Below are 14,242 nucleotides of genomic sequence, written 5' to 3'. Positions count from 1 at the left end.
GAATACCCAAAATGGTGTCTGCTATGAGCAGTTCATCTGCTTCCCAAACTGTGGAGACTACTGAGCCCAAGCCTACTGAAACGATACTGAATGGAGACATTCATTCAGACATGACATATGCAGCTAAACCAATCCAACAAATTATTAAAAAGTCAAAATCAGAGCCTGATCTGGTAAGAGAAAAGCTCCCAACTGCTCCAGCTGGCTCACAAAGACCTAAAACTCCTACATTTGAGCCAACAACACCAGTAGTGACTTCTTTTGGCTTTCAGAGGTCTAAGACTCCAACATACGAGGCATCGCGACTTATGGCCACATTACCTAGCTATAAAAGACCAAGGACACCTACATATGGGACATCACTTTCTGGTGTATCACCTGTAGCCTTTCAGAGACCTAAAACCCCAACCCAACTGGCTCACAAATCAAAGTCTTCCTATCGTGGATTGACACCAGCTGAATATGCCGCTTATGGTGGAATCAAAACTTACTCTCCAGCATTTGGTATCACGAGTTCTAAAACGGCAACTCAAGAGGAGGTTAAAGCTACAAAAGAGGAATCGGCAGAGTTTAAAACAACCAGCCAAGAACCGTCTGTGAAGGCACATCCTACAGCTGAGGTGACTAAAGTCAAAGAAACCCCCAAAGATGTAGATAAACCCCAACTGAGAGATGAGAGTGTTTCTGCCACCCCTTCAATCCCTATTATTGTTGTTTCCCAAGCATCTGATACCTCAGCAACAACAGTAACACAAGAGACAAGCAAGGTATCCAGTCAGGTTGCGGCAAAACAAGAACAAAGTGTGGTTCAAGAAACACCAAAGGCTAAACCTCCAACAGCAGAGGGTAAAACTCCTGAGAAGGAGAAGAAAACTCAGAAGGTGGAAACACCAGTTCAAGAAGTCGCCAAACCAAAGGCAAAAACTCCTGAAGCCAAACATCCTCCACCCAAAGCTGATGACCAGGATCCTCTGAAGGCAGTAAGAAAACTTTTAGGCAAGGTCCAGACAGGGACGACTGAGACAAAAGTCTCTGAGCAAAAAGAACCAGCGAAACCTAAAACTCCCCCCAAGCCTAAAATTGAAGGCTCAAAGCCAAGCACGGCAGTGCCTGCTCTGCCGGTGAAGGCTCCTGCTGAATCAACAGCAATCGAAGACAAAGGAAAAGATAAGAAAGCAGAAATATCTTCAGTAGTTAAATCTACACCTATGAAAAAGGAAGGTGACAAGGTCCTCCTAGAAGCCGAGCCCCTTCTTAAAGTCATAAAAAAACCAAAGGGACTGAAATCTAACCTGAGCGGTTGGTCCCGACTCAAGAAGCACATGGTGGTGGAGCAGGAGGAGCCCAAATTTCCAGAGACGGACCCTCAGAAGGAGGCCACTGAGCAGGACCAGAAAGAGGAGAAAAAGGTGGACGACAAGGCTGTCAAAAAGCCTGACGAAACACCCGACGCTCAGGACGAGAACCAAACCAAAGACACTCCCAAAGCAACACAGATGTGGGATGCCGTCCTCTTCCAGATGTTTTCCACTAAAGAGAACATCATGCACCAGATCGAGTTAAGCAAAACCGAGGAGGAGAAGCAACAAGAGATAAAGGATGAGCCCAAAGAGATACCCTCATTTGCGTTCCGGTTGCCCGTGCTGCTTTTTAGTCCAAAGTTTGACGCTAAAAGGCTTAAAGAGGCAGCGTCGAGGCCAGTCACGAAAATTTCAACTGTGTTTGAAATGGGGCTGATTGGACGTAAAGGTAAAGACGAGGAACCAAAAGACTTTAATAGAACAGCGAGGGGTTTCAATCCTAGTTAAGGTACAGCTAATGTGATATGCCAAGAAGAAAATGTAAAGAAAAAATAAGCGATATATGTTTAATGTACAGGTGCAGAAATATTAGCAAAAAAACCCCAAACAATGTACAGGTCTGGAGTCTTAGTCTCTGTGTTTAACAAATGGATTTGTAGCAGTGTTGTAGAGAATTAGGCCTGAACTTTATACTTGACAAATGCGTCGTGTTGCATTTGTGGTTTATGACTGTGTGACTGGTTGTCTGGATGTTAAATGTTTGTATTTTGTGGATTAACAGCAAAGAGAAAGCTACATTTGTCTTAAAGTCATTCAGACGTCTCATCAGATTAAAAGCGTATTTGTTTTAAGTAATTTCAGAGCTTCTCATTTGTTCCTTCCAGCACATGTTAACAGTAAATGTACTCTAGGTTGTAAAGCTAAGGATTTGAAAATATTTGTTTGAAAAAAAAAAAAAACTTTCTGTGAAACTGAGACTGTGATTATTTCCTATGCAGCTTGTCACTCAAGATTTAAATTATTTATGCTGAAAAGCTATAAAAAAAAATTAACTTCTGGGTGGTGAATAATTGATGATATTTTCTTTAAAATATCTGCGCTGCTATAGATAGAAACATTTTAAAACTAAATGATTTTAAGACAAATTATTTGTGACAGAGGAAAATTCTGTTCCTCTTAAATGATCATTCAAATATCCAGTTTTATTCAAAATGGTGCTACTTGCCTCAGGGTAAGACCTCTCACTAGATAATGGATGTGTATGTTGAGTAGCATGACTTTTGAGTTATTTTTTTTAAGACTGTAGATGGTTATGTTTTGTGAATGAACTTTCTTAAAGTCACAATGAAATGACAATTTAAGAGCATCGAAATTCCTTAATATGACAACTAACAATTAAAGGCGTCTAACAATGAGATAACAATAAGATACAGAAAGACGGTCGGAGAAGAGGGAGATTATTAAAAATCTGTGACAGTTGTGAATAGTCAATCAACAGACAACCTTTTTTAATAATCAATGATAATAGTCTTCTATGGCTGTAAACTGAACATCTTTGTATTGTTGACTGTCGGCTGGGACAAAACAAGACATTTGAGGACGCCATCTTGGGCTTTAGGAAACATTAATCAAAGTTTTCACAATATTCTGACATTTTATTGACTAAACAACTAACTGATTAATCGAGACAATAATCAACAGATTAATCAATAATGAAAATAATTGTTAGTTGCAGCCCTAGTGGCGAAGGTTTAATATTAATTACGACTAGTGTAACTTTAAAGGCAAAGTAGTATGAAATATTGTCTTTTATAATGAACAAGCAGGGAAAACAATTAATTTTATTAATTGTTGAATTGATTGTTAATTTAGTGAAGAAGTCTCGCTTGATAAATACAATAGAGAATATTAATTTAAAGCTTCAAAATCTGCTTCTTCCCTGTGACTTGGACTTGGATGTTATGACATAAAAAAGTAGATTTCATGAAAAGTCATCTACAGCAGATGTGTTTCAGCAGCGTTTTTTTACAGTTGTCCATCACACAAGCGTTTGACAGAACAAACAGCTTGAATTAACTAGTTTTCCACAACTGCAACCTCAAGCATGTTTTTAGTTTTTGAGGCTTGTGTAGAAAAGGTGCAACTTTATATTTTAAACGCTTCAGAAGCACATAAAGAGAATTAGTCTCTGTCGACGTGGTTGAAAAAATATATAAACGTCTAATTTCATTGTGACTTGAAGATGGCCGCTGAACTAAAAGCTTGTGAAAGTTGTTAGAGAAGATGAAAGATGTGAAGAGCAGCCACCGTCGTGATGGAGGTCAGTGGGAGAATGAACTGTGGGGTCAAAGATCAGGAGGAGGTTTAGCTGATAATCTTTGGATTCAATCCAAATGTTAAATTAGCTAGGTTTATCCTCAAACCTGCCGAGTGAGGTATTTATTTTTCTAAGGTTCTTTCTAATGATTTCTAATGCATGTGTGTGACTTACAGATTAATCTAGGTACAGTTTTAGTGGGTACATGTTCCTGTGTCCCCCCCCTAGTGCCCCCCCAACCTGAACTGTTCACACTTAAATACATCTAAAGCAAAGTTTCCCACCTGCTGGGAGTTTATTCCTTTAACTCCAACATCAAACATTCAGCTGCAGATATCAGATAATTTAACTTATTTTTCCAGTTCATATAACTGCACCTGAATGCAACACTGGAAGATTTTTTTTTTAATCTGGGTCTGCTTGTTTCCATTTTAAAAATCAATAATTGAAAAATATGTCAAAACAATGTAAAATTAATATTCTGGGCTTCTTTTTTGTTTTAAATGTCTACCTTTGAATTATTAGACTGGATTTTTAAACTCTCCTCCTAAATCTGGCAAACAAACAATTTCTTTTCTTTTTTTAATTTTTTTTTTTTTTTTAATGAAAAATAAAACCGATATTCAACACAGGGGAGCAGTCTGCACTTTGTACAACTCCGGCTTTTTAAAAGAAGAAAGAACAAATCTGCCCTATAAAAATAAATTCTATGCATGATAGAAACTGCTTCAGGTGAATTAAATTAAATCCGACTGTGAATTATGTGTTAAAAAAAAATCATCTCCTTTACTGTATTTTGTTATCACTGGTCTTTAATTTTAAGTGAAGCACTTTGAACTGTGTTTGTTTTTTGTTATGTGAAGCACTCTGTACTCCGATGCTACATGCAAAGTGCTAAAAATAAAGTTTGACTTGATTTCAAACCGACTGTCTGACCCCAAATTCATTTCAGTATCACCGTCAGCGGAAACATCAGAGAATATTGTTGCTATTGGTTAAAGGTAATATGAGTAACATGAGGATCAGAAACACACCTGCAGATAAGAACTGATGATCAGCTTCCATCAACTTTACACCTGACAGCTGAAGCTCCTGTATGTGCTGTATTTCCTGCTTAAGCTCAGTAACTCATAACTCTTCTCCACTACATCAATCTTATATATCATATATATATATATATATATATATATATATATATATATGTATATATGTGTGTGTGTGTGTGTGTGTGTATATATATGAAATTTCTTGTTATGTACATATGCCAATACATCGGTCGTGCATATTTATCATTTGTGCTCTAAATTTGAGTTTTGGAACATGAACCTTTTCTGATGCTTCATGCTTTCTTGCTGCTGCTCTACTTCATTATTGTGCACGTTTTTTCTATCTTACCCGACTTTCCATTGGTGAATTCTCCTTCGTTCTCGTCTCCGACAGGGATCTTCTCGTATTTTCCGTGACCAGTGACAACAAATTTGTACTTTTTACTGGCTGCTGAGCCCTGAAGAGAGAAAACACAATGATAAGTTCATCCTGTGACCTTTAATTATACCTTTACCTTTGCATATAAGTTCAATAATAAAGTTTTTAAAAAAAGTGCAATGGGTTCAGAAATTTTGTGACTGACTTCACTGTAATTATACACAATAAAAGGTGTTTCACAATAAAGGTAACATTGACATAATAAAATGATTGAATTATCAGAATTAAAAGAAAAGAATATAACATAATAAAAGTTTATATATATATATACCTTCACTCTTTGGCCCGACCTCCCCGATGAGTCTCCGATGACCTCCCACATGTTCTTCTTCTGCATCACGTCTCCAGGCTTCACATCCTGACAAATCATTCAATAATCAATACAAACAAACTGGTTGATATTCTGTGTTCAGCAGACGTGTTTGAGAAATAATAATGATATTCAATTTGTTCCTGAGAGTGAGACGAGAAGATGGATGTCAGTCTCATGCTAGGGCTGCTTAGCTTAGCTTAGCATGAAGACTGGAAGCTAATGCTGTAACGATTAGTCTATTAATTGATTAGTTGCCAACTATTAACTGGTTGGAGTAATTCTTTAAAGAAAAAAAAGTCCAAATTCTCAGATTCCAGCTTCTCAAATGTGAATATTTTCTGGTTTCTTGAGTCTCTGTGACAGTAAACTGAATATCTTTGAGTTGTGGACAAAACAAGACATTTGATGACGTCATCTTGGGCTTTCTGACATTTTATAGATCAAACTAATTGATAATCGTTAGTTGAGCCCTACTGGAAGCAGAGGAAACAAGAAAAAAGAGCCAAAGAAGTTCAGAAATACATTTATGAACACTTCTAAAGCTCCCTAATTAACACCTGGTGTCTTATTTGTTTGTTTTGTGCAGAAACATTAATGTAAAAAACACAATTCTGTTTTGTTTGTCAGATGTACAGATTAAACATATCAGATGTTCTTCCTTTAAAAGGAGGTAATATTCTTTCATCTTTGCCCTCAGAGCTTCTGTCTTAAAAGCTTAATATTTTTGTTGTTAAGTTGAAAAAAAGTATATTTTTCTGACCTGAATTGGCCTAATCTTATGATTTTTAAATATTATTTTCATTAATTTCAAAGAAACTAGTTTGCTTCTCATCCAAGTTAATTCCAGAGTAAAATATTTTCCAAACATATGAAGTAAAGATGAATTCTCTGACTCATGTTTGACCGCTGCTGCTGCTTCATTTTCTTCCCACAAGAGGGAAACCTCAGATAACAAACTCTCAAAGCTGCACCTGAACACATCACGGTTTCTACTCTCAGTTTGTTTTTTCCTGCAGCTGCTCCGCTCTTTAAAACACACTCAGACGGTCGATTTCATCTCAAGAATCTGAAAATTTGTTCAGTTAAGATCTTTCCACACTTTGTCCAAGTCTCATTTATAAGAAATTAATGTTAAAAAAAACATTATGGATCATTTTCACGCTATTCACAGCTTGTTTGCACCAAACAAAACTCTTTGCTTTGTTCTTGTTTTGGCATTAAGATGCATTTTCTTCAGGAATCATTGCTCTGGCTCAGAGTTTGTTCGAGGAAACCTGAGATTTCTGCTCAGAGACTTTGAATAAATGAAGAGCAGCTTTAATAAAAATCTGTCAGGAGGAAAGTGAACATCTGAGCTGAAGGAGGAGAATTAAACATGTTGTGTTTGTGACTTACTGCCGGTTTGGCAGGCGACTGTCTGCTGCCATCAGTCGGACCCTTCACCCACTGCGTGATCAGGGTCGCCACGCCGACCTTTAACCCTTCAGTGTCCTGATTCAGAAAAAACAAAGCAAAAACAATGAGAACATACTCAGTAAAAACAGCATCAACATGCCTCATTTTTCATAATAAGTGTTATAATTTTTTAAAGGGGACATATTCTGCACATTTCCAGGTGTATATTTATATTCTGGGACTCTACTAGAATATCTTTGCATGATTCACAGTTCAACAAACTCCTTATTTATCTTCTACTGGCCCTTTATGCAGCCCCTCAGTTCAGCCTCTGTCTGAAACAGGCTGTTTTTAGCTCCTGTCTCACTGAAAGTGATGGAGGCCAAAATCCACAGTGTGTCCACACAGTCATTTAAAAGTTGATGTGAAGCTTATATGAAGCTTCAGCAGTCTGAGTTAGTCATATCAAGTGGATATCTGACACATTTACAGTCTTTTTAACATCAAATTCCCTCTTTGTGTTTCCTCGGACAGTGTTTCCCTGTTGAGCTGCAGGTGGAAGTATAGTAACAAAAAGAGGGACTTTGGCACTAAAAAGACTGTAATGTTGAAAGATATCTACTTGATTTGACTCATTTGGATGCTGAAGCTTCATATTAGCTTCAGATAAAACTATAAATGTCTTCTCTACATCTAAATCTAAAATCCCAGAGTGATTATTTGGTTTTCCCTGGAAGGTTGAAACAGAATCTCGGAGCTCAGACAGAAAACCAGACATGAGTTCAAACTTTATGTAATGTCTCGGCTCATTATCACCGCTCTCTAATTCAGAGAAGTTTCATATTAAACTCATGAGAGAGATTACGAGTCGTGCCAGGAATTAAAGTAACAATCTCAAAGATCTCTGATTCATTCTGTTTGGGCACTTATTGCGATAAGCGATAATCCAAACAGTGTCGCCTGTGTGACGTCAGTCTGTAGTCATCAGTCTTTTCTTTGTTTGTTCAGCCGTAGTAACCGTTTATTTGCAACAGCAGACGAGACCAGAAAAAACAGTACTTCATAACCACTTCATATACAAGTGGGTTGAAGAGTGAGTCTGTTGTGTTAGCTCCGCCTACTCTCTCTGGCTAATCAATCACTGCTGAGCGATGGAAAACGCGTCACTAACTGTGCACTATCTCTGGATTTGTCCTGGGAATGTCGCCCCTGACACCCAGCTCATAACCATCATAATACTGTGACTTAACAGACATTTATTTAGGTGAAAATCAAGATATATTATTAAGAAGATATTATTATAAAATAGAGGTGTGAGGTTGACGCTCTGCGGTCAAACTGACAAACACGACAGAGTCTGAGAGAGAAATGACATCGCAGCCTCATTAGCACTCATCAAAAACACCTGACAGGACATTCAAAGCCACAGTAGTTTAACCAGTGTGATACTTGGTTAAAGCTCTTATTTTGTAGAGTTTAAATATCCATCTTTGTTTGCAAAAATAAAAACATCCTGGTGAAAATGTGTCATGTGTTTTATTTCAGCTCATTCATATCTGTACACACAAGCTTTAAATGTTTAAGGTACATTTCATATGCTCATATGTTCAGTATCCACATTTTTGCATCTTGCCAAATACGTTAAAGAAGAGAAAATGTGATTTAATTTACATATTAATTGTTCCAATTTAGTCGTATATGAACATTATTTCTAGGAGACAGAATTGCATGTTGCCAAAATCTGAAATTTTCCAATTTTACACTGAAAAATTGTGTTTTCTGACCTTGCAGGAGGCTCCCTTGGTGGGACTCTGGCTCCAGGCCTCTCCAGCTTCAAACAGGTTCTTCTTGGAGGCGACGACCTCGGGTGCGCTGGGCAGGTCGGTCAGCGACACCTTCACTGCTCGAGTCTCGATGGAGTTCTGCAAAACAACAACAAGAAGTCCGAGTTAGTGCTGTGTGATGAAGAAATGCAGATATAAAAAGTACATTATCATGGTTTTTTGTGTGTGTTTATTAGTCGCAGGTACGGCACCTTTATACATTAAATAAAATATATATATTTCCATCTTTTCAAACCATTTCTGTCTATAAAAAGGTTATTTGTTGCAAGACAAATTAAAACATTCTTTATAAAAACTGTTGTTAGTGTAAAACAACAAAGAATAAGATACTGCACTGGACTGGAATCAATAAAAAAATGACATAAAATACTCAAAACAACTTGATTTTTCTTGGTTGTTGTGTGTAATAAAAGTGCTAGATGTAAATTAAGTTTTTTGTTAAAGGAAACCTCGATTAATGTGGCAAATATCAAATAGCTTTATTATAAATTTCTTGGAACTTTTCTGTTTCTCGTGAATCAACTCACTGAAATAATTTCTTACAAGTAAATTGTATACTGCAGACTTCCTGTAATTAGATTTTTCTATTCTTTATCCTTGTTACAATTTCTTTTTCTAGCTATATATTGCTATACCTTCAGTTTACAATTTCATTTTTATATTTCTGTGGCACATTGTCTCTGTTGTCTGTCAGTTCCAGTATCGTTATGGGAGTGTTTGGTTTTGGGGTGCAATAAAAATGAATAACTAAAAAGAATTTAGTTATCTTTTAAATGTTCACTTTGGCAGTGAATATACATTTCTCATATTTTTATTTGAATTAGTTTGATTAAACAACATAATTTTAATATTGGCAACCCTGGACTTCCATACCTCCAAAGCTGAAAAAGTGCTTTATACAAATAAAGTTAATTCATGTATGGAGAATAAAAACAGTGTCAAAAGACTGGTTAATGTTATCTAACCTTCAAAAATATATGATGAGAATATTCTGAACATGTAATTTCTGCATCTGTATTGTAATTTGTGTAAAACCTGTTTTTTTATTTTAAAAGAACTCCATAAATAAAAAATGTCTCTGTTTAACCTCGGGTCATGCAGCGTGCCGTTAATCAACCTGGGAACCGCCTGAGGTGAGGACTGATAACAGGGAACGGAAGGATAAAAATAAAGAGCTCTGAACGTCGGGGGTGGGGGGGGGGGTTATTCCCGTCGTATATCTGTCAGATATAAAAAACAGTGAGCTGTGATGTCATCGTCCAGGTGCTCCAGAGGTTTGTGACTGCAGCACAAAAAGGGTCAGAGCTGCTTTCTGCCCCTCAGCTGCTGTAAAACAATAAGAGTCTAAAGGTTGAAGTGAACATCAGGAGCTTCTGACTGTGCAGAAAAAACAGCAGAGGGATGTAGAAAAGTAGAAACTACATCATTTTGTTTTGCCGTGTTGGCAGTGCGGTTGAAGAATGTTGATGTTTTTGGTTGGCTGGATGCAGATTTCCATGAATTTCCTCAGAATTTTCCTGCTTTCCAGATGCTGTATGCAGAGGTGCGGCGGCGCCTTTATACAGGTCTAAGGCATGCATGTGTGCGTGCATGTGCGTGCGTGTGCGTTTGCATGCTGACCTCCACAGCGTGGGCGTACTGCTCCAGCTTGTCGTCAATCTTGGGCAACAGGACGAGAGGCTGCGTCTTCTTAAAGCTGTTACTGATTCAAACGAAACACAACAAACACAACCAGTTAAAACCAGATTACAAACTCTGCATGTGTTGTTCTTTTTCCCCCTCTTTTTATTTTTCATGTTGATATGATCTGCTGGTTCTCTGATCAGGGATCTATTGTCCTTCAGGCATCTCCAGAAATCCCAAGGTTCATTAAAGAATCTTCCTAATTCAATGATGTGAAAGAAGAGATTCTGTTTGTTTCACTTTCATCTCAAATTCAAACTTAAATAAAAAAAAACCAAAGTCAGAATTCAAACCAGCACAATGAATGAATGAAGGCTTGTATGAAGTGTTTTTGTCTGTTAGTTTCTGTCCAAACTCTCCATCTTCCCCAAACACCAAAAACCTCTTCTCTCTGATTTTTTTGAACAGCTCCAGATACGAGTTGCGAGCCGCCGGTTGACGTTATTCCTTCACAGCGAGGGAGGAAAACCTCATTTATCATCTGAATCATTCGCTTCAAAACGTCCGAGGCGTTTTAACAGAAGGTTTTACACCTGATGATGTCATGATTGACAGCACCTGAGATGACATGAGAGCCGCCGCCGATCTAACACGTTTGGTTCGAAACAGTTTAGGTCTTTATGAGTTTCTTCCTGCTGTGCTGCTGAGAGGTTTCACTGCTGGAAGGTTTGACTCAGTCAGATTTTCTTCCTATGACAGTTAAATTGCAAAAATCTGCAAAAGTTTGAGGATGCCTCTTGGGATTTTAGGACACTTTTGCCCTTTTTCTGACATTTTACTAGATATTTGCAGTTTGGCGTTAATTTAATCCAACATCTCGTCAACTATACAAGTCTGACAATTTGGAGTTTGTTTGCATCTTTGAATGTCTTTTTTAATAAATAAAAATCTTTGACCTCTTGACCTATGAAACACATTATTAGGGCTGCAACTACAGATTACTGTCATTATCAATTAATCGCTCAGTCTATTAAATATCAGAAAATACTGAAAAAATAAAAAATAATTAAGATATTTAGTTTACTGTGATAAAGGATGAAAGAAACCACAAAATATTTGCATGTAAGAAGCTGAAACGAGAATTTTGGCCTCTTTTTCTATAAAAAAATGACTCAAAGCGATTCATCAGTTATCAAAATAACTAGCTATTAATTTTCTGTTGATCAACTAATCGATTAATCATCATCGGTAAGATAAACGTGTGTAATATGTTGCACCTCAGTGAACAGAAACACACTAACTCTCCTGAAGTCAAAGGTTGAGCTTTCATGTTCCTAGTAGTTATTTTAAAATAAAATCATCCGAACAGAGGCTTCACTCCCGCCGAGAGCTCTACAGAGCTGATAACTTCCTGCTGCAGACTGACTGGAGCCGACAGACCTCAGCGGCCACCAGAGAAAACACAGCTGCCTGCATCTGGACGGAGTTAACCAGAGCCATAAATCACAGCTGATGAGGGTGACGTGGACCCTCCTCGTCAGCGTTTACTGTCAGACAGCAGAGTGTCAACCAGCAGACCTGAAACACTGATTCTGATGATCATTATTTAAGATATTTATCAATCTGAATACTAATTATTCTCTGGTTCCAGCTCCTCCGTTGGGGAGATTTGCTGCTCTTATCACTGAAAACGGAATATTTTAGCGTTTCATAATGTTGGTTGGACAAAACAAGATATTTGAAAATGTCTTTTTTTAAAGAAAAACTTTTTTCCTGACATTTTATAAATTAAAAGATGAATCGATTAATCCAAAAAATGGGTTGGGGTTAGGGTTAGGGCCAGGGTTAGGGTTAGGGTTAGGGTTATGGGGTTAGGGTTAGGGTCAGGTTTAGGGACAGGGTTAAGGTTAGGGTTAGGGGTTAGGGTTAGGGACAGGGTTAGGGACAGAGTTAGGGTTAGGGTTAGGGTTTGGGTTAGCAGACCTGAAACATTGATTCTGATGATCATTATTTAAGTTATTTATCAATTTAAATACCAATTATTCTCCTGTTCCAGCAAAAAATAACAAGGACTTGCTGCCCTTTAAATGAGTCTGTCAGTTGGAGTGTACGGTGGCCTGCAGGGACAGTTTAACCAAAGCAACAAACTGCAAATAAGACAATTCAAGAGTCAATACTGCTCTTACAACTTTGTGGCAACATTTTGAAGAAGATTCTTTTCCTGTTTCAACATGACGATCCCCCTGAACACAAAGCCACCATAAAGAAATGGTTTCCCCAGTTTAGTTTGGAGGAACTCGACTGTCCTGCAAAGAGTCCCGACCTCGACCCCATCGAACACCTCTGGGGTGAACGAGTCAGACCTTATCACCCAACATCAGCGCCGGACCTCGCAAATGCTCTCGTGGCTGAATGGGAGCAATTCGGCTGTCAACATACTTTCAGTGTAAATAACCTTGTCAAGCAGCATTAACATTAGATTATTTGACTTGTTTCTGGGAAACTGGTCATGATTCTTCTTGGATAAATCCTCCAGTTTTACAGGAAACAAGTCTGAAAAGGGGGACTGAATGGTTTATGTGGAAATCCCTTAAAAGAAAACCAGATGTTCTGCTTATTTCTAATGTCAAATCAATCTTAAAACTATGCAAGACAACAAAAAAAAACTGCACAAATCTTATCTTTTTTTCTATTTCTTATAAATCGCTTAAATTCAACACAATGTCGGCTCTGGATCAGGCTGTATCCTCATTGGCTGCTTTAAACTAAATGTTAGCATTTAAATTTCATTTTCTCTTCTGCCAGAAGCTTTAAAACTCTCTTCCATTCAGAACACATGTACAAAACTTCATTTTAAGTGCTAGTGGAGATCCCAACGTTCCCAGAGATATAAAATATGTCAAACTGAGTTTTGGGGGAAATAAATAAAATAAAATAATGCACAAAATAACATCCAGAATGATTTCAGCTGATGAAAAACAGTTACAGATGGCAGCAGTGGAAAGTAACTAAGTACATTTACTCAAGTACTGTATTTAATTTACAATTTCAAGGTACTTGATGCTACTTTATACTTCCACTCCACTACATTACAGAGGGAAATATTGTACTTTCTACTCCACTACATTTATTTGACAGCTTTAGTTACTTTTCAGATGAAGATTTGACACAATGGATAATATAACAAGCTTTTAAAATACAACACATTGTTAAAGATGAAACCAGTGGTTTCCAACCTTTTTGGCTTTTGACGTCTTACAAAAAGCAGTGTGTAGTCGGGGTCACATTTCACATGTCTATGAGTTGTTAACAGCTCCACCAAATAGTGATTTTTCCCTCTAAACTTCTCACATGCTTTCATTTCAATAAATGTTCAAATGATCCAATATTTCAGCAAAAATCAAAGATTAGAGAAAAAGTCCAAAAACTGAAAACAGATTTGTGTATCAGAACTTTGTTTTTTCTTCTTTCCTCTCCCATTAATCATCTCACCACCCCTCAGATTTATCTGCTGACCCTTTGGAGGGGCCCCACCCCTAGGTTGGGAACCACTGGACTAAACTAGCTAACTGTATATAAAGTAGTGTAAACTAGCTCCACCTCCAGCAGCTACAACAGTAACATGCTGCTCTAACACTGATGCTTCACTATTAATAATCTAATGATGTCATATATAATAATATATCAGTCAGAGGGACCAAACCACTACTTTTACTGCAATACTTTAACTACATCAAGCTCATAATACTTATGTACTTTTACTGCAATACTTTAACTACATCAAGCGCATAATACTTATGTACTTTTACTGCAATACTTTAACTACATCAAGCTCATAATACTTATGTACTTTAGGGTTTTTCATGCAGGACTTTTACTGTAATGGAGTATTTTTACATTGTTGTATTGGTACTTTTACTTGAGTACATAGTTCTTCCACCACTGCAGAATGAATCACTGTCAG

The 14,242-nt window shown here is 37.4% G+C and overlaps 3 protein-coding genes across 4 annotated transcripts in view; 1 reads left to right on the top strand and 2 right to left on the bottom strand.

Moving 5' to 3' along the window:
• The window catches only part of LOC137183637 (troponin I, fast skeletal muscle-like), a 138,728-nt gene that overhangs the window by 48,325 nt on the left and 76,161 nt on the right, over positions 1 to 14,242 (bottom strand). The window lies entirely within an intron of this gene.
• lsp1a (lymphocyte specific protein 1 a) overlaps positions 1 to 14,242 on the bottom strand; it is a 48,909-nt gene that overhangs the window by 3,354 nt on the left and 31,313 nt on the right. For both annotated transcript variants that reach the window (XM_067590807.1, XM_067590808.1), the window contains exons 8-12: positions 10,276 to 10,357; positions 8,596 to 8,733; positions 6,812 to 6,907; positions 5,375 to 5,461; positions 5,014 to 5,122 (exon numbers count right to left, since the gene is read on the bottom strand). In XM_067590807.1, the coding sequence (XP_067446908.1) occupies positions 5,014 to 5,122; positions 5,375 to 5,461; positions 6,812 to 6,907; positions 8,596 to 8,733; positions 10,276 to 10,357 (512 nt within the window). The remainder of the gene's footprint in view (positions 1 to 5,013; positions 5,123 to 5,374; positions 5,462 to 6,811; positions 6,908 to 8,595; positions 8,734 to 10,275; positions 10,358 to 14,242) is intronic.
• Positions 12 to 1,901, top strand: prr33 (proline rich 33). Its single transcript, XM_067591057.1, has one exon. It carries the CDS (start codon positions 12 to 14, stop codon positions 1,806 to 1,808), a length of 1,797 nt encoding a protein of 598 aa, XP_067447158.1. The 3' UTR covers positions 1,809 to 1,901.

Source organism: Thunnus thynnus, chromosome 5, assembly GCF_963924715.1.
Source record: "Thunnus thynnus chromosome 5, fThuThy2.1, whole genome shotgun sequence".
NCBI classification, from domain to species: domain Eukaryota; kingdom Metazoa; phylum Chordata; class Actinopteri; order Scombriformes; family Scombridae; genus Thunnus; species Thunnus thynnus.
Note: the sequence above shows the minus strand (reverse complement) of the source record. Positions and strands in the feature narration are given on the sequence as shown.